The 23,533-nt window shown below is 44.2% G+C and overlaps 2 protein-coding genes across 3 annotated transcripts; one reads left to right on the top strand and one right to left on the bottom strand.

Moving 5' to 3' along the window:
* Window positions 1–23,530, bottom strand: LOC130371117 (synaptic vesicle membrane protein VAT-1 homolog). The gene is made up of 6 exons (XM_056576767.1): window positions 22,820–23,530; window positions 8,569–8,776; window positions 5,242–5,412; window positions 4,276–4,365; window positions 3,948–4,186; window positions 1–1,055 (listed from the first exon to the last, which is right to left on the bottom strand). The coding sequence occupies exons 1-6, from the start codon at window positions 23,225–23,227 to the stop codon at window positions 858–860; spliced, it is 1,314 nt and encodes a 437-aa protein (XP_056432742.1). The 5' UTR covers window positions 23,228–23,530; the 3' UTR covers window positions 1–857.
* On the top strand, window positions 11,081–19,972 carry LOC130371116 (uncharacterized). Of its 2 annotated transcripts, XM_056576765.1 has the most exons (10): window positions 11,081–11,435; window positions 13,116–13,213; window positions 13,599–13,745; window positions 14,003–14,205; window positions 14,312–14,448; window positions 14,573–14,666; window positions 14,910–15,257; window positions 15,380–15,560; window positions 15,711–15,838; window positions 16,582–19,971. In XM_056576765.1, the coding sequence occupies exons 2-10, from the start codon at window positions 13,132–13,134 to the stop codon at window positions 16,894–16,896; spliced, it is 1,635 nt and encodes a 544-aa protein (XP_056432740.1). In that variant the 5' UTR covers window positions 11,081–11,435; window positions 13,116–13,131; the 3' UTR covers window positions 16,897–19,971. The 2 variants fall into 2 exon arrangements, with proteins under 2 accessions (XP_056432740.1, XP_056432741.1); XM_056576766.1 differs by lacking the exon at window positions 11,081–11,435 and having other exon boundaries at window positions 12,396–13,213; window positions 16,582–19,972.
* Window positions 23,531–23,533: the final 3 nt, after the last annotated feature.

Below are 23,533 nucleotides of genomic sequence, written 5' to 3'. Positions count from 1 at the left end.
ATGGGAGGGTGGGCGGCTTGGTCAATTGAACGTTCAGTTTAATTCCATCATCATAAAACTTGAAAAAATAACACTTTTTTCGAACACAACTTTCTCTTTGTAATGATACACAGATCAAGATAAAGTAGATTCAAATAACACCATATTAATATGCTGTTTTGAACCATCGTCGCATGACTCCCAACTCATTTTGTACATCTATTTAACACAGAATATCAAGGTCGTCACCAATTAATACCAATAAAGATCCACAAAACACACTCACCATTACAACGTCAGTCATATTGAGACACGAATCGATCTGTCAATGTTGATGCTGGATCTGTCTTTGGCACTGTTGTTTTTAAATGCTCATATTTCTGGCAAAATACCTCGATCATTCTCTCAACACAGGTGTTGCATCTCGAAGTGGTATGTAGCAGTACAATAGCAGGGTCAAAACGGTGAATGCGGGAGAGAATACAGTATTTGATTACATTTGCGCTTGTGTTAGTGAAAAACTCAACATGGCAACCGGAGGCGCACATAAACCATGAATCACAGGTAACAGGTGAACAACAGTGGTAAATCTCCAGTAATCGCTCAACATCAAAACGGCACCAGATCTTAGAAGTATTAAACTCACACTCTGTGGCATTACCTACTTCATTTATCACCAACATTCCTTCAACAACCAATACAAAGTATTTCAGGACAATACCCAATACAAACAAATTGCACTACAACGCAACTGAACTCGTAAAATACTGACAAATAGAAATACAGGCGTGGGTTAAATTCGTCCCCTTCAACAGACGGGTAGTCAAGAGCACCAGGAGTGGGGTGGAGAGAGGAGCATTCATCCATTACTCTCCTTCTCAACCCTGGTCTTCTTTGGCCTCCTCGGGCTTGGCCTTCTCTTCCACCTGGGGGCTGGCAGGGGCTTCGGCTGGCTTCTCCTCCTCCTTCTCCGCCTCTTTCTCCGGCACCTTCTCCTCCTCTTTCTTGGGTTCAGGGAGGAGGAGGACTTTGCCTATATTCTGTCGCTCTTGCATGCGTCTCATGGCATCCGCCACCTTTGAGGAGAGAGAGAGAGAGGGAAGAAGAAAGAGAGACAGTGACATGGGAGATAAAGACAGATAAGAGTGAGTTAGAGATAGCAAGGGAGAGAGAGAAAGCAGTAGAGAGCAAGGGGAAGGGGGTGTAGATAGGTCAGATCCACTCAGGTCAAGGCAATTTGCAAAGCCTTTGAACATAGTTACAGTTTCTAAGGGCTTCCTCTGTATTCAAACAAGCGACACTACTGGTTAGAGATTCACATCGCTCCTCAGAATGGCCTCTTGGTTCAACTAGAAGTCAATGGAAGTCAATAGGGAGGGAAAATAAATGCAGCTTCTCTTCTTCTATTGACTTCCACGTAAATCCAATCTCACCTCCTAGCTTCAACCACTTCCTGTAACGTATACCCAATGGTCAGCCTTCGTTCATTTAATAAAGGATATTACATCAACCGGAACGCCATTCAAATCAAATAAGTCCTGAAATTCTGCTTCAAAAACCCATCGTCCTGTAAGTGAAGACGAAGATTAAAGAAGGAAAGAAGGTGTTTAAACTGATTAAATAAATACCATGATTCCGTAATCTAGATCTTTGCTCAACCGAGTCTGACATTCAAGCAGACATGAAAATAAACGTTTTATAGATGATGGTAATAAAGGCAAGATTATGTAAATCGATAAATTTGATGCCAAATGCTTCTTAATTCAACAGTATTTTAATCACTGTAAATATATATATAATATATAAAATGTGGAATGATGGTATTTAATGTAATGTGTGTGTATATCCCTTGCTGCGTACATTTCACACCGCACAATATGTTGTTTCTGAAGCCAGCTATTACCATAGAAAAGGCCCTTTCCATGAAATGAGGCCATCTATTATATTATTTGTGTCGGTTTCTTCCTGGAAGGCAGAAGATGATGACGGAGATAACAGCGGCGATGTGATTCCCGAGCAACAAGTCATGCAGCCTTACTCAACCCCCACCCTTCCAAACCCCCCCACCCAGGGAACTCAACCGCAAACATCCCCCCAACCCCCGACCCCACCCACCTCCACCCACCCCTAATCGCCGATGCCACGGCAACAACGACCGTCGCCTAGCAACGGCTGTCGGAACAACCGTGTGACGCGGGGAGGGTCGGCGCTGAGAGAGAGAGAGAGTCAGACGACGGCAGGTGATGGAAACAGCGGAGGAGACCACGGCTCCATCGGTCCGTCGTCGGGGGCGACGGTCCTTGTCTCCTTAATGGAGGTCGGGATGAATGAATGTGTGTATCACCTCGGCTCCTCATCCCCCGCTAATCACGTTGTTTGTGTCACTTGTTTTTTTTCTGCTTTGCATTTCCTGTGATCCGCAACAGAGGTGATTCAGCACCAACTGTGCCCCGACACACACAATCACACACACACACACACACACACACACACACACACACACACACACACAATCCCACACACACACACACACACACACACACACACACAAGAGCAACTACACACACACACACACACACACACACACACACACAAGAGCAACTACACACACAAACCCACACACACAAGCGCAACTACACACACACAGACACACACACAGAAACACACACAAACACACGCACACACATATGCACACTCACACGCACACACGTGCGCACGCACACACACGCACATACACACAAGTGCACATACACACACACACACATACACACACAAACAGGCAGCGCAGACAGACTCCAGCGTCAGACTGCGCGGCCCGTGCGGCTGACCCCTCACATGTACGTATGAGTTAGCCTCAGTGGGGGAGGGGAGCGGGGTGCGGCAGGGAGTCAGCCATGATCAAACCAGCTCGTCGTGGCGCTTGCACAGCTCCGACCGCAGCGGGTCTCTCTCGACGCTACCGCCACCGCCGGCACTGGTCTATACCAACCTGTTGTCCGCGAGGGTATTGCAGGTTATCAGGAAGATAAGATAATTATAATATTCATAATTATTAATATTTCTTCTCTAAATTTGATTTCTGTCATTTTGAGAAATAACGTTGCGATGTTTGGTTGATTATGTTGTTTTTATGGCTACTCATTATTTTATATGACAGAGAGGGTTTACGGTAAATAATTGCTCTTTGTGCGTGACTTTTGTTTTGATTCCATCGCTCACTCACTGCATTTGTTTATTCATCTATTTTTAACTGTTTGCATATGAGGTCTGGGTCATAATCTAGGGCTCTGTCTCAACTCAGAAGTTAGGAGGAATGGCGTACTCTATCGAGGCCCCTTTAAACAAAACCAAAACCAAAACTCAACAAAAAAAGCAAACGAAAGCACAACCCATCAGGGTAACGGTAATGGTGATCGCACCAGGTCATGCTGTGAGTCAACTTAATCTTAATAACATCGATAAGTTAATGACTAAAGCACAGAATTACAATGTGATTAAGAAAGAATCTGCATATATTTACAGTTAATCTTTTAGATCACATAGAGATCGCAGATAGGAGTTACAAATTGTGCTCAAGAACAGGTGCTGTTCTAGTCTACAGGTAGACTAGTCTACAGGTAGACTTCTGACAGTAGGGTTCAAACCCAGAAGCCAACAATTAGGCCCGACCCCATTTCTACCCCCTACCCCTTCCCCTTACCCCTCCCCCTTGTTTTGAAGTGTATAAGGGGTAGAAATAATAATAATAATAATAATAATAATAATTGGCCTAAGGCCCAATCCCATTTCTACCCCTTACCCCTTCCCCTTACCCCTTCAAAACAAGGGGGAGGGGTAAGGGGTAGAAATTGGATTGGGCCTTTAACTATCCTTCTCGGCAACCTCTCAAATAATCAAAGAAACAACGTTTCTCACCAACAACAACATAAAGGAAACACAGCATAGACAAAAGCCTGTTTGATTCCGACCTCTTCGAAGTGGTAGGTGGAGTCAATGCGGGGCTTGATCTTCCCCTCGGCGTAAAGGCCCAGCAAGGTCTCCATGGTGGTCCTGATGAGACTGAAGTCCTTCATGTAGCCCAGGTGGAAGCCACACACCGACTTGTTGGCCTGCATCAGCTTCATGGTGCTGATGGACAGCTGGTTGTACCACGTCTTGGCGATGGCCAGCAGGTTCTTCTTCTGCCCGGTCACACAGTTGGCTGCACCTGAGGCCGCCAATCAGAGACAGAGACACGCACGTGAGAAGCCATTCAGAGAGTGAGAGGGATTTTTGTTACACTAGTGCATGTTTTACCGAAGACGACGATGGTTCCCATTGGTTTTAACAGTCCAAAGCCTTTGTTGGTATCCGAGCCTCCGAGTGGGTCCAGCACAATATCAAGTCCTGGAGAGAGAGAGAGAGAGAGAGAGAGAGAGAGAGAGAGAGAGAGAGAGAGAGAGAGAGAGAGAGAGAGAGAGAGAGAGAGAGAGAGAGAGAGAGAGAGAGAGAGAGAGAGAGAGAGAGAGAGAGAGAGAGAGAGAGAGAGAGAGAGAGAGAGAGAGAGAGAGAGAGAGAGAGAGAGAGAGAGAGAGAGAGAGAGAGAGAGAGAGAGAGAGAGAGAGACTATGAGTGAATGTTGTGACTGTTAGACCTGAATCCTGTGTGCCTCGGAAATAAATCTATATATTTGTCATCAATCATTAAATATTCTAGTGCTGAAAAAAACCTGTTCACTCAAGTGTGGAATAAATCAAATCAACTTGGCAGATGGTATGATATAGAATATAATCGTGGATCACAATAGAAAAAAACAACACAAAATGTCAGGTAAAGTGATTCCAGTATGTTTTAGTGCCTTATGAACAGTTCTAAGCATGTTTATCGTGATAATATTGTGAATTGCAATTATTTTGGATAAAATAATTGTGACATGAAATGCTGAGCTGTAGATATACTTTGCCATAGATGCACATGTCGATTATACAGTTTATCAAGCTGACAGTAAGCTCAGATCCGTGTAATTAAGAAGCAGGTAGGGATGAGGGAACATCGCCCCAGAAGGATAGACATCGGGGGTCAAAGCCATCCCCTTTGCAAGCTGACAGTGAAAGCCCAAAGCTTAAGGCCATGTCGGGACAGATGCAAAATAATGCATTTTCAAGTACAACACAGACTCCAGCCACAAACCCCCCCTGCTACATCAGTGCACCGTGTGATGCGTTGGGTATAGCAGATCACACTCCCACTCTAACCACCACAACCCCCCCCCCCGCTCCTCACCCGCGGGGCTGATGTTGCGGATCTCCTCCACGTAGTCCTTGGTGCGGTAGTCGATGGCGTGGCTCAGCCCGCCCTGCAGGATGGTCTCGTGCTTGCTGGCCGACGCCGTGCCGAACACCGTCACCCCGGGGACCGTCTGGCACAGCTGGGTGGCCGCGATGCCCACGCCGCCTGCCAACCATCAGGCCTGTGTTAGGGAGACGCTCTCCTCCAAAGGCATTCCGGGTGCGTTAAGACGCACGTCGTTGGAGTGGAGACACGCGACACGCTCGGTTGTGTTCTCACACAAGCCAAGCGTGTTGTGAGCCAAACACGCGTGATGTGAAACAATCGGGGTCTGCGACATCGACTCTGTTTCTGTAAAAACAACCACTTTGATCGTTCAAATATTAGGAATTGGCAGAGCGTCCGTGTGTCTCGCTCAAGGGCGCCTACAGGTAAGTGGAGGACGTTAGGGATCGGGTTACAGTACCACCATGGGCTGAGCGATCTTAGAAAGGGGACAATTTGAGAACAACACCGGTGACCACTGCAAATCAGACAGTGGATAGGCTTTTAAATGGGTGGGCTTATAAGAATCAAACTGTTTCAATCCAGACCAGTCAACGGATGTCAAAAACACAATTCCATCTTTTTCAGTGTGTAGCATTGGTAAATCGCTGAGCGGTATCCGCCTGTAGGGGGCAGCACACTCGTATAAAGCACGCTGCAGTGACTCTTTAACATGGTAGTTAGGCGGCACATAATACCTGTATGAGTCAGTATTTCTGACAGCACTGGCATTGTAAAGCCAGTCTGGACACAAGTAGACCAGATAAGAGTTTAGTTAAACATTCAACAGCCTTTTTCTTTCAAATGTCACAGGTTGCTAGAGCAACAGTAGCCTCTGATAATAATTTATAATTTTATAGGAGTTGCAAGCAGGCTGGGCTATCAAAGGTGCACACACACACACGCACTCACGCACACACACACACACACACACACACACACACACACACACACACACACACACACACACACACACACACACACACACACACACACACACACATACACACACACACAAACACACACACACACACACACACACACACAGTCTCTCTCACACACAAACACACAGGCACACACACTGTCGCACACACACACACACACAATCACATGAACACACAGACAGACAGTCGAACACACACACAGTCGCACACACACACACACACATAGTCGCACACACACGCATACACGGCTCTCTAAAAATCTTCACCTATGATCTCTTGGCAGCTCACTTGATGTGTGGCAAGTGGCCGCATTTAGACCCGTGATCACAGAAGCAGAAAGCATTGGACAGTGGAACATGAAACCTGCCTTTCATTAATCCATCCCTTAATGCCTTTAATTCAATCATTTGGATGCTATTGGAATAATTTAAGGCCATTATCTCTGTTTTATTTGTTTGAAGAAATGACGCAACAGAAAGGCCCTGGAGATCAGAGACCACCCTCGGTTCCCCCCCCCCCCCCCAGCCACCAGACGGCCCCTGGCTGAATAAGACCCACGGAGCAGGTAGGGCCCCAGCTGGTGGAGGACTTTGGGTTAGATCCCGGGCCCCGTCTGGGAAAGAGTGTGTGGGAGGGAGTGTGTTTGACATTAGGTGGAAAAGTGCTTTGAGGGGCCACAATGGGTTGACGAGCAGGACATTCAACCAGGCCGTGTTCCAACTGACTGAAAGAGTACATTATCTATACTGCATAAACAAACTGACACAAACTGACACACACACACACACACACACACACACACACACACACACACACACACACACACACACACACACACACACACACACACACACACACACACACACACACACACACACTTAAGTAATGTGGTTTGCCTGCATCCTCTTTATTTCTGCCAAGTGGAAACACCACCCTGAGGTGTCAGTTATGTTTGTTGGTATAATGCATCATGTTCACAATCTAAAGTTCACCGGAAGTCCCTGAAGTCTGGTATACCTGTAACGCACATAGCAGTATACATCAAGCAACCGCTGTTGAAACCCTCAGTGGGCCTATGGGCGGAGTGTAAGTGAACCTTTGGCCTGACCTCCTACCTGAGGACTACAGACCTACCAGTTTACAATTGAGTCATGCAGCAGTTACCATCTTTGTATGTCATTAATAAGAAGGCATGGGCTTCTGGCTCTAGGATCCCTACAGGTTGACTCCAAAACGTTGGTTTCGAACCCAGAACTACCACCCAACCAGTTCCACCTTCACCCCGCAAGTCCTACATTACATGATATGTATTGAGCTGACGCTTTTCTCCAAAGTGACTTACAATAAGTGCATTCAGTAATGAAGACACAACCCAAGAAGTGCATGAATCATGCAGGTCCATAAAAAGCCATTGAATAAGCATACTGCTTCAAGTGCTACAATAGAAGAAAGAGTGGGGGCAATATTTGAAATTAGTTTGGGGCCGAGGGCCAAGAGGCAGTCTGAACAGATGAGTTTCAGTCTCTGGTGGGAGATGGGTAGGGTTTCATGTGTCCTGATGCCCGCGGCTGTCTACGCAGGGTGTGCAGTAGAACCATAAGAGCCGGGCTGCTCGGTCCTCTAACCGGCTCCCTGTACCTAGCCTCCTATAACGTCCTATAAAACCTTAGAACTTCATAGCTGCGTCCTAGTGTCTGTAACATCCTCCCTGTGCCTAGCCGCCTATAACGTCCTACAACATTAACAGAATTTGACGATGCTTATCCAAAGCGACTTACAGCAGTTCACACACACATTCACACATGTATTTAGTCAGCGTGTTTACCTTCCTCTGTGCCAGTTTGTCTTTGGTCCCAGCATTTTCCTAGTGTTATTCATGGGTCCTGGTTTTCTGATTCCTGCTCGTTTGCTCCCGATTACGTCTTTGCCGTCACCCTGCCGGATGGTTTGCCTGATTCACTGATTTCCCGTGTACAGACCAATCCGCTGGTAAGGACCATTGTTTCTACCCAGACTTTTGCCTCCCTTCCTTTTGAGTCCTTTCCCCTGCTGCTCACTCAGCCGTTACAATAGCCTCCTACCTGAACCTAGCGTACTATTGCCTGCGACCTGTACCATAGCGTTCTACAACGTCTCCCCTGCACCCTTAGCCTCCCATAACCACCTGGTGCCTCCTATCTGTACCTAGCGTACTATAGCCTAGCCTAGCACCCTAGCGTTCTGCACCATCTCACTTGCACCCTAGCCTCCCCTCACCCCCTACTAGCACCCTAGCGTTCTACAACGTCTCCCCTGCACCCTTAGCCTCCCTCCACCTCCCGGTGCCTCCTACCTGCAGCCATGTGGACCAGGACGCTCTTGCCGGGCCGGAGGTTGGCCATCTCGAAGAGCATCATGTGGGCGGTGAGGTAGTTCACGGGCAGCGCCGCTGCCTCCTGGAAGCTCATGGCGTCGGGCATGAGGAAGGTCTGGTCAGCCGCCACCACCACCAGCTCCTGCCACAGGCCACTGCTGCTCAGCACGATGACCCGGTCACCGGCCTGCGGCGGGAGGGGGAGGAGGGGCGAGAGGTGAGGGGGAAGAGATCGGGAGAGGGGAGGGGTGGGATGGATGTGGGAGGAAGAGGAGTAAGGGGTGGGAGGTGAGGACAGGGCGATGGGGAGGGAGATGAGGGGAAGGAAGAGTAGACATGCATTAGGGTGTGTGTGTTGACATTCTTAGCTTTGAATATTGAATCTCCAACCCTGGCTGATTCAAAGACTTTGTTTGATGACGTTGCGAAATAGCGATGGATCGTGGGAGTTCTAGTCTTCACCAACATTGCCGGTTATAATCTATCTGACGTGATTCAGGCAGAAAACCTCCAAAAAAACGAACATTGTTGGAAACACAAGTACACAACTCAATCAAATGTTTAACAACGGTCTCGTCATTTTGTTAATATTTGCCTAAATGCCTAAATGTTACATATTATATCTTTAATGTCAACTTTATTGATTATGTGTGAGGATATTCTTGTTATCCTTTCAAACAATGAGGCCAACATTATAATGCCAACAGTCTTCTTGCTGCCGACGTCGATAAAGGTTTAAGTGTTTTCTCGCCAGGACTGGCCTTGTCTGCAGATGCTTCAGTCTGCAGATGATGTCCTCAGGATAAGTTGCCGCTTCATATTTTATTCAAGACAATCTTAGATGAAGGAAGTCAACGAGACCCTAGACATGTCCGGTGGTAGACCTACAACCCTTCAGATGGCCATTAGATCCTGATTTCAGCCTGGGGTCAAATTAACCCTGTCAATCTGATAGGTCTGTCGACTGCTTATGTCTTTCTGTCTGTATTGTAATACCAGGCATACTCTACACGCAATATACGGCTGAATTGGTGTCGCAAACCAATCTTCGGTACGAAATCACAAGGTTGCCAGCTCTGATTTGGTGGTGTGGTGCGAGAGCCCCCATGATTGCATCCCCCTCTTCCAGATCCAGTCTGCGCCTAGTGGGAGCATCGTTTGAAACAGGCACTTGGTCTACAGATCAAATACGCTACCAAACACATAAGGAAGCATTTGTTTGCTGGGGTAGCATGATTCGATAGACTCTGCTGTTGATTCGCACTACGGCAGCAGCATACATTGGCAGAACCACGGTCCGAGCATTTTCATTGATATTTCCCCTGTGGTCTCTGCGGATATTTTTGTTGATCTCTTGTAGTGCGAGCTGTACAATGAAGCAATTTGTCAGACTGGCCAAGAGGAAGTCAGTGTCAGTACATTATTTGTCAAAACTGCTTCTTTTTGATACACGTCTAGAAAGATGGCACCACAGATTGTTTGAAATCAGGGTACGGAAGAGTAGCTAGTCGATATGTGGAAACAATACGATTTTCTGTATGACTGTATGTTCTTATGTATGAGAGGCATCTCCATGCACAAAGAGTATTGCTTGAGTTCTCAATCGCTTGATTCTTTTTTTTTTATTCTGTTCGTTCCTATGACTATGTAAGCACCGCGGTGATGTTAGTTTGATGATATTCTCTTGCAGAAAATAAATCAGATCAAAATAGAAAAGATTTGGTTCGGATTAGTCTTGTTGAAAAGACTGGACAATTACAATGTTTCACACTAGTAGATCACAGATATCGATATTAAACACGTTTTTTCCCTAACATCAAGGACATTTTGTAAACAGGTCTAATATTAAATAAATCGTCTCTCAATGAGCTATTGGAATTAGGAAGCAAAAAAAAGGAAATATTGATATATATTCAATCTGAATTCATCATCAGGGATATCATTGTGTGTCGCCGTCCATCTAATACAACCCAAATATATAAAAATTCATATCGATAATGCAAATAACAAAACATCCATTTTCATGGTGGGCTATGATATAAAACTAAATAGGCAATGAAAGTGTGAGTGTTGTGTCATGGACAAAAGACAAGTGTGTCTTCAGTTAAAGACACAGCTTCAAGCGGGAAGCTCGGTTGTAATGGAAATGCTAATCCCATGATACCGTGCCGTAGCGAACCGAACCAGAGTGAACCGTGCCAGTATAGTATAGTGGAAAAGACCAGTAAAGGCACAAACAAAAAATTTCACCAGTTGATATTACAGTTTTTTAAGACGAGCAGAAAGGCTTGCGACCATCAGTATCTTTAACCGTCTCTCACACACCGTCAACAACCACTGACTAGACAAAGCTCAAGACATCGCCACTAGGCACTTATTTTTTTTATCTGCTGAAGGCAGATGAAAAATCTCAAACATTCAAATAAAAACGGAACTTGTGTATCTTCCTGCAAAACACAATGGACTCATCACAGCAAATGCCAAAGTGTTAAAATCCCAGAGTATTCATGACCAGAGTAGATTTTATACACTTTGGTGTTGAAAAGGCACTAAGTACATTTTTTGGGGTGTACCAGAAACACTCTTGGGTGTTGTCTCTAAGTATAATGCTGGTGTAGAGTAATTTCAGTGTATATTTTAGGATGATGGACTCCCTGAGTGTCCAACGGTTAGGTTTCGATTCGTCATTGGGTCGCTGCGCCTTCTCATTGGTTGAATCTAGAGACATGTGACCGTTTGTCCTCTTCCACACTACGCGGCAAACTGTTTCGGCAGAGACGGTTGGTTGACTAGAGACGAGGATCGAATCAACGAAGCCATTTTTGAACTTCACGGCAATGTAACAGGTAAGAAAAGTACCAAGTGAATAATGCACAGGGTTTCTATGTTTCATAGTTAGTTGTGCGTGTGTACTTCGTATAGGTCAGAAATTGTATTCATAATGGGTCTTAAGAAGGTATTAAAGTCTTAAATTTAACTTGTTCAAACCTGCAGAAACCCTGAATGCAGAATATTAAGCATTTCTTCGTCTTTTAGATCTGATAACCAACTTATAAATGCTAACGATTTTAGCTAACGTCAAACCTAATGGCCAATGCTAATGAGGCACATGTCTTCAATTTAGCTAACGCCTGCGCGTAAATCGCCATTGCTCATGGGACCTATGAGACCGAAAAAAATGTATGGGAGTCAATGGAGAGAAAGTAATTATTTACTGATCCCAGTCTTTATATGCCCCGGATTACACATATGTTGTTTGTGGATTTAAATGATAATTTTTCATGCAAAGAAAACTATAATTTAGCGGGAAGGAGTTTGATACGGTTAGTTTTTGTGTGGGGCGCTTTGTGGACTACAACTCCCGCTGCTCTCGACGTGTATGATGTACGTCACCACCACTCGCAAACGGATCCCGTCGGAACATGGCTGTGTCTTTGGTGCACTTTACCACCTTCTTTCAAGGAGAGCACCAAAGCCTTGATCGAGGTGAAAGAAGGTGGTAAAGTGCACCAAAGAGACAGCCATGTTCCGACTGCGGGATCTGTGTGAGCGCGACCCCTCCCCCTCCCACTCTGTCCTTCCGAACGAGCCATGTGCAAAGACACCTCATTCCCCCCCCCGCCACCCTCTCACAACGCAACAAGCATGGAGGATACCGCTAAATAAAATCATACGGCGGAGTGAGACGAATTTATTTCAAAGAGGATAAACAACGGCTCGGTTAATTAATTAAAATATACGAAACAAGCGAAATTAAACCAAACATGTTCCCAAATGGAACAGAGGGGGAGGGGGGGGGGGCGATCTCGCCATCTCGGTTGAACTCAGTGGTGACCGAGCGAAATGAACTGTTTGAACTGTAAGTTCAAACAGTATGAACTGTTTTCATTGTGCTTGGTATGAACTGTTTTCATTGTGCTTGGACCACTTTGGTGGTTTAAATGGTAATTTCAATCACTCGTATTACTGCAATACCTTACTGCGTCCGTATCTCTGCCTATGTACACAAATATATTGTATTTGTGTACAGCACTTTGGTCAACTACTGTTGTTTTAAATGTGCTATATAAATAAACTTGACTTGACTATGGCTCGCCTGGTCCTCTGCCAATGCTACCGCGATAACAGCTTTCCGGGTGGCGTCCATGTTTTCCTCCAACGACCGAGCGAAATAATAAAACGCTTGAAGTGTGGGCGTGGCGTCAGATCTGAGATCCGAGTCGGTTCGCAGAGAATACTCGAACGCAGCATAACCTACAGCTGTATATTATTGTTTTGCACGGGTGAATATTTGTTTAGATGAAAAACTGTTTCCCTTTTTTTTTTTTTACATGTTCATGCCATGTGCCAGCCAGAGTTCCTTAATGGCACAACCAATGTTCTAACTGGCAGCTATTTTTGTAACCTTCAAAGTGTTCCATTCTGTTAAAAAATAACGATACAAAATCAAATGTTGCAGTCATACTGACCTGTGTTTTGTGATGCTAAATCAAATACACAAATACTTGTTGTTGTTGTTGTAATAGTGGAAGGACGACAACAATGCTGTTCAAAGTGCAATACCACGGAAAGAAGAAGTACATTAAACTTAATGGAGACTCACATTCAGAATTTCTCAAAGAGGGTAAGTTACTTGAGTACCACATTTAACACTAGAACCGGTAACATAGGTAATATATACTTGCAGCGTTTTTTTTATTGTATGTAACTTTCTTGACAATATGATCGCTTCTTGAACTAAAGAACACACTGCAGTTGGGTGTATGGATGGTATGAGATGAACTGATCATAGGTGACGTGATTTCAGAGACAAACATTGATTATGAGTGGAAATGGCCTTTAACTACTCTGGATAGCTAACACAGAGTGGCCATTGTATAGGGAATTGAGAGGGCTTCATGGATTATGTAATATTCAGGTACACTACAATAATAAAAGAGCTTGAAAGCTCATTATTTACCTCTGTAAAATGCATTCCAGGCTTCATTAACTTTTTTCTGTATTCAAAGCTAAAGTGAAGTTCAGCATCTCCACTGAGACAGACATATATGTGCTGGATGACACTGGAACAGAGGTCGATGAAGAGGTCTTCACCGACATCCTGGAGGAAAAAACGGACATCCTGTGGACGATTGTTGATGTTCTTTCAGTCTCTGGTAAATGGTCATTTGATTGTATTGTCCATCGAAGGGTTACAGTTGCAACATGTGGCCGTTGTAATCGACTTTGCCTCCCAAAAAGGAGTTGTGCTTAAAAGGTGGCCATATCAACCATCAAAACTCATATCTATAACTGGAAAAGAAAACACTTTCCCTGTCTACCCAGTCATCTCCTCTAAATAGAACATGTGGATCAATTAATGAAATCACAAGTGAAAAATGTTTTTAAAAAATATTGTGTGCCCTCTTTTCAGACTCTCCTGTCCCATCCTCATGCAATGACACCTTGTCACTATCGTCACCCACATCAGAGAGTGATACTTCTCTGATGTCTTCAAAAAGATGGCCCATCGATAATTCCTTTCTAATGTCTCCAAAAAGACAGTGCACAGATGACACCATCTTGAAGTCCACACAAAGTCAGCATATTGATGACAGTTCTTCACAGGCCAAAGAGGTGTTGTTTTCTGGAGAACATTTGTCTTTATGTTGTAAATGTTGTATGTTTTGGAATAACATTTTTTGCTATGCTGATCTACTTTTTTATTATTCCTGTTGTCAAGCTTGTCAAGAGAGTTCTGGAACAAAAGCCTGGAGGGGAGAAGATACTTAAAGAATATGCCATGAGAGGAGAATTTAAGGACCGGACACGCCGTGAACTTGTCAACATCATTGTTGCTGATATGGTGGAAAAATATGGGTAAGTAAAATATTTTACTGTGCATGATTTATTGAATGGTATTTTCATAGTATTTGACCATTGTAAATTGCCATACTGATTTTCTTATTTTTCCTGTCAATGCAACCTATCATTTTCCACACAGACGTGCTCCACCAAAGGACAAAAGAACACAGTATGCATGGGGGATTGTAACACTGTTTCCTTCTCTAAAAGACCCCTACTCCAAAAAAGGCTATGTGAGTACCGGTATATTAAGTGTGGTTAATGTTACTCAAATGTTCATGTTATAGTTATCAAGACTTTTGCAGTTTCTTAGGAGTAATGTAGGACGGCTTCTTTATTACCAACTTTGCTATGTGTACAAGCAGCAAGGGATCAATTAATATTCTTGATGGTAAATCTTAACAATTCTTTCTACCAGTATCCATATTGAATCATGCTGAATTTTTTTTCTTTTTTTCCAACTTTATTGTTTTTAGGAACATTTCTATGATGCAGATAGCAACGAGGGCTACATTGCATGGAAGCTTAAAAACACACAGCGGGACCTCAACAGTGGCAGCAGTAGCAGTGGATTTAGGAGAATGAGCTCTCACACCTCAAACAGCAGTGGACCACAGTTGGAGAGAGAAGTGTCTAAAGAGCTCCAGCTGGAGGGAGACCAATGTTGCGAGGCCATTTCTCTACTGAAACACAGCACGGACAAAGAACAGATATTCATGAAAATGAAAGCAACCTTCAACCACAGACAACAGCTGATCCACGATCCTGAGCAATGCAGCACAGTTCTTACACTGTTCCCAAGGTTCCTTGACACGAAAGGCCTGGTAAATTCACGTTAATTATGTTTAAAATGTATTCTGTCAAAAACAGCATCACAAAGCTGAGGATATTTCCCGCCCACTGCTACCACCATCAAATAAACCTACACATAATTTCTCCCCTTTAGGTCTTGCAGGACTTTGACCTGTTGTTTAGTGCTGAGACTTCTTCAAAACTTCTTGAGAAATGGGGAACACTCCTGAAGGTAAAAGTAATAGAGCAAGCCAAAAACCTCAACAAGACACCCCTTCTTGACTACCTCATTCAGTCTGCAGAGGAGAACCCTGATGAGGATGATGAAGTGCCAGGTAAGTGATATAAAATAACCTGTTTGTATTTGGCCACCTTTTTAGATGCTGACTATTTATTGACAAGAACTTTTTGAACCTTTTATGTTGTGTCATGTGCTTTCATCAGGTGTATTTCATGCTCAAAGTATGCTCTCCCTTCCTCTTCAGGTTGGGATAGTGACATGGCTTCACTTCTCCTCCTGGTGCACCTCCTTCCACCAACTCCAAGTGGAAAGAAGGGAGCGGTTAAACTCAGTATCCGGGAAGCTGTTGATCGTGTGGTCAAATTTCACAAGGTAATTGTATCCTGAGAATTTTTTTTTAAAGGTCCCATGGCATGCCGCCAGGTGTGGCGTGATTAGCCGCTACAAGCCGTTTTGGAAATCTGGCCCTTATGACATCACAGGTGGGCGTGTCCACCTAATATGTGTGACAGATAGATGAGCAACGTTTGGTACAGTCCACTGAGTAGGCTGGTAGACTGATCTATCCAGCACACATCTTGGTGGACACGCCCACCTGTGATGTCATAAGGGGAAGATTTCCAAAACGGCTTGTACCAGCTAATCACGCCACACCTGGTGGCATGCCATGGGACCTTTAAACTATCTAATATGCAGTAGTGTAACCAAACAAAACAGACATGTTTTGGCTAATTATTGTACCTTTCACTTGATGCAAGGGAATTTTCTCACAGGTAGAGAGAAATGCGGTAGCATGACTGTTCAACATGCATACTGGATAGAACAATCCTCAGTTAGGAAATATCTGAAATTAAATGTCTTCAAAACCTCCAGCACTTAGACAAGTGATGTCCCACAAATACCAGAAGGAATTGCAAGTGATGATATGTAAACACAACAGTTAGCGACTTCTCATAGGATAGAGTTCAGTTGAAGTTCCTTTTTTAATTCTAAAGAATGAATGGTGTGGAGGTAATTATTTTTGCAATGCACCAGTTTCTTTTCAGTGCATCTCCATGTCGAGGCCTTGTGAAAATAAAATCAGTAAAAAGGTTGTACTTTTTGTCATCTTACAGTCAAGTCGCAGCCTTCAGGAACACTCTGGTCCAGACCAGCGGAGGCAGCCCTACATCCTGGCAGTTGGGACGGCAAGAAACAGCATCCATCAGTACTACATTGCGATGGATAATGGGCTCCTTCCCTGCAATGCCAGGTCTTCCCTCGCAGCCTTTGATGAACTTTTCAAGGCACATTATGTGTTTGGTGTCTCCTATGACCAGGCCTTAAACAGCATGTTTACATTTGTGCAGACCACCATATACAACATTGACATCGGACTCTCTCACGAAACTCCCAGAGTCAAGGACCTCAGGGCAAAGCTCCTCAACTGAACTTATGATGTTTGGATGCTTTGTGTGCAAATCCGCTTTTCACAGCATTCAGCTGTTGGTCCGCCATCTCAAAGTTTCCCATGCCTTTTTTCCTGGTAAGCAGTTTCAATTGGTGTGTGACCAGAATGGATGCCGTCACAGATTTTGTAGTTTTTCAGGCTTCAGAAAACATCTTCAGTGCAAGCATAATGCTGAAATTCTAGATCCAGCTATTAATGAACCAGTTACTCCTTCAGTTGTTGTACATGATCAGCGAACAGTATCAACTTTAATTTCAGAGCAACCAGTGAATTCTCAAAGTTGTATTGAGAACAGGCAACATACCCAAGAAATGTGTGCATCCCTTATTGCAAAACTCCAAAGCAGTGGTGTGGCTACTAATGTTGTAAAGACTGTTGTTGCAAATATGGAGGAGCTTGTAGAGGAATTGCATTCAACTGTTAAAGAAGATGTGATAAAATTACTACCCGATGAGGGCATGAGAGCAAAATTTGATGAATACTTTGACAGTCTTGAAAATCCATTTAGCAAACTAAACACTGAGGCAAAATTGAAAAAATATTTCAGTGAGAAATGTCGTCTTGTAGAACCTGTTGAGGTCGCTCTAGGAGTGAGGTATGACACCAGAAGGAATCGAGACACTGGCACATACGAACAAGTTCCTGTTACAGACAAATTTGTGTACATTCCTCTATTGGAAACACTGAAATTCATATTCCACAACAAGGATATTTGTGATTATATTTTGCAGCCTTGTGAGAAAACAGGCGTTTATAAAGATTTCTGTGATGGGAACTATTTTAAAGATCACCCCCTTTTCTCTGAAAAACCAAACTCTCTCCAAATACAGATATTCTACGACGATTTTGAAATGGCAAACCCACTTGGATCCAAGCATGGTATCCATAAGATTGGAAGTATATACTTTGTTTTACGAAATCTGTCTCCAAAGATAAACTCAGCTCTAATGAATATTCATCTTCTGGCACTTTTTCACACTGCTGATATAAAGAAGTATGGATTTGATGCCATCTTGGAGCCTCTTGTACATGATCTGAAAGTCCTTGAGTGCACAGGAGTGGAACTCCCTTTCTCTGATGAACCAGTTTGCGGCACAATTGCTCAAGTAACTGGGGACAATTTGGGATTGCACACACTTCTTGGGTATGTTGAATCATTCAATGCCAACTATTTTTGCCATTATTGTCTGATAGACAAACAGACCGCGCAGACAGTTTTTAGTGATGATGATCCAAGAATAACGTTCCGCAATAAAGCCCTCCATGCTCAGCATTGCAATGACCTCATGGCAGATCCTACACTGGCTTCAACATTTGGAGTGAAGCGAACGTGTTTACTCAATGATCTACAGTACTTTCATGTTTCTGACAACTATGCTGTAGACATTATGCATGACATATTGGAAGGAGTGGGGCAATTTGAGCTAAAGTTGCTCTTTGGTTACCTCACAGACAACATCATGTCCAAGACAGATGTTTGTAACCGGATATATTCATACAATTATGGCTTTGTTGAGCGAAAAAAACCGACCAACCAGAATCAACTTGGAGCAGACTGGAAACGGCATTGGTCTTAATGCCATTCAGACATTTTGCTTGATCCGGAATATGCCCTTGATATTTGGAGATGTTGTACAAGAAGGAAATGCACACTGGAGACTCTTGCTGCTTCTGTTGCAAATTATGAACATCGTATTTTCTCCAGTCGTTACTGATGGCATGACTGTATGTCTGAAGCATCTCATTGTTGAACATCATCAACTTTTCAAACAGCTTTATCCACATCGCAAACTGATTCCTAAACATCATTTCATGACTCATTATCCCAGGTCCATTCGAAAAATAGGGCCAATTCTTCATGTTTGGACAATGCGATATGAAGCCAAGCATAGGTTTTTCAAGAACACAATCAAAAATTTCAAAAATATAACAAAGTCGTTGGCTAAAAAGCATCAGATGTCTATAGCATTTCATTGGGAATCAACACCTTTCAAAAGTATTGACTGTGGGCCAGTGAAAACCGTTAAGCTCAATGCCATAGAAAATGGTGAGATAATTGCTGAAGAACTACAGGTTGACTTGGACTGTGAAGTTGATGTGACATCTTGGATCACTTGTTTTGGGACAGAATATCGCCCAGGCCTTCTGGTTTGCTCAAACATAGAGGATTTGCCAGTGTTTAGCCTGATAAGAGAAATTTTTTTACTTAATGGAGACTATTTTCTTCTAGCAGAGGACTTTGAAACACTTTGTTTTGCAGAACATTTTCATTCTTTTAATGTGAGACAGGGAAATGACAAAAATATTTCAGTTCTAAAAGTTGATGAGTTGTGCTTGTTTAAGCCATTTGATTTGCAAACAACTTATGGGTTGGACAGAGATGACAAGTATGTGGTGCCTGTGCATGTGTTGCTGTAAGCAACTTGTTGATTGGTTGCCAGGCACACCTTTATTTTCTTTATTTTCTAAACTTTCAAGTTCAAGTTGTTAGTTACATCATCTAAATGTTAAACTAATTTTCATTCTTTTCATGTGAGAGAGGGATATGACAAATGTTTCACTGTTAAAAGTTGACGAGTTGTGCTTGTTCAAGTTGTTCAAGTTGTTGGTTACATAAATGTACAACTAAATATGGTTCTTGATCGAAAAAAATTAAAGTAAATGTATGCACTGTAAAAACAACAACAGCATCAATAAAAATGTTTTCAAGAATCTAATGTGTAGACTATTCATTCATGAAGTGTTGACAATTCACCTCAAAGGTGTTGGTTGTACACCAGTCAGAGTACATTCTCACTCTAGAAGTATTAAATAATCAGCTCTGCGAAGTGCTACAAAGCACTGACTTGGAGTACATATTCTTTCTCTCTGGTGTTCTAGGTTTACACTGCAGGTGTAAGGAAGCACTGAATGAGTGCCCAAAAGTACCACTAATAGAGTACATTTGCACTCTCAAAGTGTTCAAATGTAACTCTAAATTTGGAGTACATATTTTGCACTTCTAACAGTGTTCAGTGAACACTGAACTCTTGGACCTATATGTACCCCGAAGTGAGTGTTACATGTACACCCATAGAGTACCATGTACACTGGGATTTTTGCTGTGATGGAACATGTAGCATGACCTCTTCTGCATAGTGATATTACAATAACACCGATATAAACTTATCACCAATCAAGCTCCACTGGCTGACACACCAAGGCCACAGGAAAAAGATCTGAATGGCTGGAAGAAGGAGCCAGTGCTTCCTGTTACCAGGGCTTAAGCATCACCAGGTCAGATCCACTTCCTGTTGCAGGCGCACACATAAACCCACACAGCTATGCATGCACAAACACACTTGCACAAAACGAACACACACACACACACACACACACACACACACACACACACACACACACACACACACACACACACACACACACACACACACACACACACACACACACGCATGCCCCTACACCTATGCCAGCATAAACATGCACTCACACACACACACACTAACACACGTACACGCACACGCATACACACACACACACACACACACGTCCAATGTAGCTGTTAACAAGTTGGTAAATGTAAAGGGTTTAGTTAGAAGTCACTAGCAGCCAATGGAGCAGTTTAGGGTCATGGGGGTGTCTGGGCCCAGCTGTTCATGACAACATGAGCTGGAATGCAGCGCTCCCCTCTGAGGACTCCTGGCGGAGGAGGAGCGGGGGGCCAAGGAAGGAGGGAAGGAGAGGGGAGTGAGGAAGGACAGCGGGATCGGGAGGGAGGAATAGAAGGGAGTGAGACAATGGAGGGAAAGATAGAGATGGAGAAAGAGAGAGCGCAAGAGATAAAGTGAGACAGAGAGAGAGAGAGAGAGAGAGAGAGAGAGAGAGAGAGAGAGAGAGAGAGAGAGAGAGAGAGAGAGAGAGAGAGAGAGAGAGAGAGAGAGAGAGAGAGAGAGAAAGAGGGAAGAGGGAGAGGGAGAGAGAAGGACAGAGATGGAGAAAGAGAGAGCACGAGAGATAAAGAGGGACAGAGAGAGGGAGAGAGAGAGATAAAGAGGGACAGAGAGGGGGAGGGAGAGTGAGATATATATATATATATAAAGAGAGAGAGAGAGAGAGAGAGAGCAATGGAGGAAGAGAGAGAGAGAGAGAGAGAGAGCGAGAGAGAGAGAGAGAGAGCAATGGAGGAAGAGAGAGAGAGAGAGAGAGAGAGAGAGAGAGAGGGACTGAGAAAGGGAGGGAGAGAGTGAGAGAGCTAGAGAGGGGGAGAGGGAGAGATAAATGGAGAGAAAGGAGGCGGAGATAAGAGTCTTGTGAAGGTTGATGATGATGATGAAATATAGGAGAGAGAGAGGTGAGGGGGGGATTTTCCAAGCTGACAATGAGGCTCCAAACAGGGCGTCTTCTCCGTGCACGACAAAGAAAAAGACACATGCACACAGACACCACTCACACACAGAGCAGTGAGTGAAGCGGCAGGTCAGATAGGGAGAGTGAGACACACACACACACACACACACACACACACACACACACACACACACACACACACACACACACACACACACACACACACACACACACACACACACACACACACACACACACACACACACACACAATAGCTTGGGGGATAAAAACCTAGTTGCTGCCAGCGACTATTTGATTATATGACTATGACTACTATATGTCTGTTTCCATTGGCCCGGATGGTCTAGGTTAGGGCATTCGATTGGGGCCCTAACCAAATGTCCACAGCCTACCACCCTGTCAGCCTCCTAGAGCAAGACCCCCCCCCCCCAGAAACAGGCATGAATGCATAATACAGATTGTAGAAATTGATGAAAGGAATGGACACACACACAAACGCACGCACACATACGCACACGCACACACACGTACGCAGACACACCTGAAAAGAAAGACATAGATCTATTATGTATTCAAAGGTCAAGTCTGTAGCAGGGCTGATCCGGTGCTTTTCAATCACTAGACTAACTAATTCGACCGACCCCTACTGATCATTGCATTATAGCGCCACAGATGAACCACTTCTTAGCTCATTAATAATCTTCGATACCTTTTATAACCTGTGATTGTTTCTGGCTGTGAAGATGCGCACTTGCTATTAATATTTATTAATCAATTATTGCAAAGATTAATTCATCATTTAGTCTTTAATAACAATGCTATATTCATAATTGAGCGTATAAAACTATGAATCGAAACATAAACACGGTTTTATATTGTGGGGACGTGCTCATAAAGATATACACAATAGAAATGAAACTATTATCCTGTCATTCATAAAAATAATGAATGATTAGGACTATAACAGTCAACGTTAGTGGCAGCGTTACAGCAGACACATTTGGTTTTAACAGAGGTGTTTAGACATTGAGTTAAGATCGGTCTGTTTGCATCAGGCAGAATGGGGGTGAGAAGAGGCTGAGTAAAACGAACAGCACATCATCAGACTTGGCTGCAAAAAGTCTTATCCAGCAGAAAAGAAAGAAAAAAAGCAGACTCAATACACCCTCGAAACGCTGACTGCAGTCTAAGGAGAAATGTGCAACAAGTATTACTGCCGAAGCCATTACACAGACCACAAACACACCATGAAGCATCGATCAGTCAGATGGATGTTTGGGTGGGGCTGCTCTCTTCCATGTAGTACTTTTCATCCAGCTTTTTTAACAGAACCTAGTTGAACTTTCACACAATGTCTTCCACTTTTCCCTTATTAAAACCACTTTTATATGTAGTCTATATTCACATGACAAAATAACATTGATCCAGAAAATCTGTTGGATATACAAAAACATGACCCAATAACATTGATCCAGAAAATAACTTGCAAATGTAGACTACACAAACACGACACAATGACATTGATCCAGACTCACTTTCCTGTCTTCCACGTCCTCCCCGGCGGCCTCCACCACCCCGGAGCACTCCATGCCCATGGTGACGGGCGGGGAGGCCAGCGCGTCGTACAGCCCCTGGCGGCCCATCAGCTCGGCAAAGTTCAGCCCGCACGCCTTCACCCGGACCAGCAGCTCGCCGCTCCCCGCCGCCATCCTCTGGGTCTTGACCTGGAGCTTGATCTTGTCGTAGCCCCCGTGGCCGGTGAGGACCAGGGCGCGGAACGTGTGGCTCTCTTCTTGGGCATCGTCAGCACTAGGCGCCGCCGCTGGCTGCTGGGGCTCCTCGGCTGGAGCCGGGTGGGGTTCTGCGGGTTTGGGTTCTGCAGGTTCTGGGGTCTTCTCCAGGTCCACTTGCTGTTGTTGGATCGGTGCTTCTTCGTTCGACATGATGCAGGGCAATATCCTTTGACTATTTGCGAATAGGCTGTAGTGATGTAGTGTCAGTGAGTGTGGTTGTTACTATATTGTAGCTTTAAAAGTAGACACGAACTACAGTCTCACAGACAGCCTTTTCTGCGGATGTGCAAACCAAAAAAGTGTGTTGAGATGTCACTGGTGGGAAGGCGCATTTGCTCGAAGGAATAGGAGGAATGTGTGCGCCCTGGTCAGAAAGTAGCGGACTGATTTGGGTTGCTTTCTGGCATCGCGACCAAATGAGCTGGAGAGAGTGGAGTGGTGGTCGTCAAAACCCGG

The sequence above is a fragment of the Gadus chalcogrammus genome, chromosome 18 (genome assembly GCF_026213295.1).
Source record: "Gadus chalcogrammus isolate NIFS_2021 chromosome 18, NIFS_Gcha_1.0, whole genome shotgun sequence".
Lineage (NCBI taxonomy): Eukaryota > Metazoa > Chordata > Actinopteri > Gadiformes > Gadidae > Gadus > Gadus chalcogrammus.
This window is presented reverse-complemented; position numbering and strand designations above follow the sequence as displayed.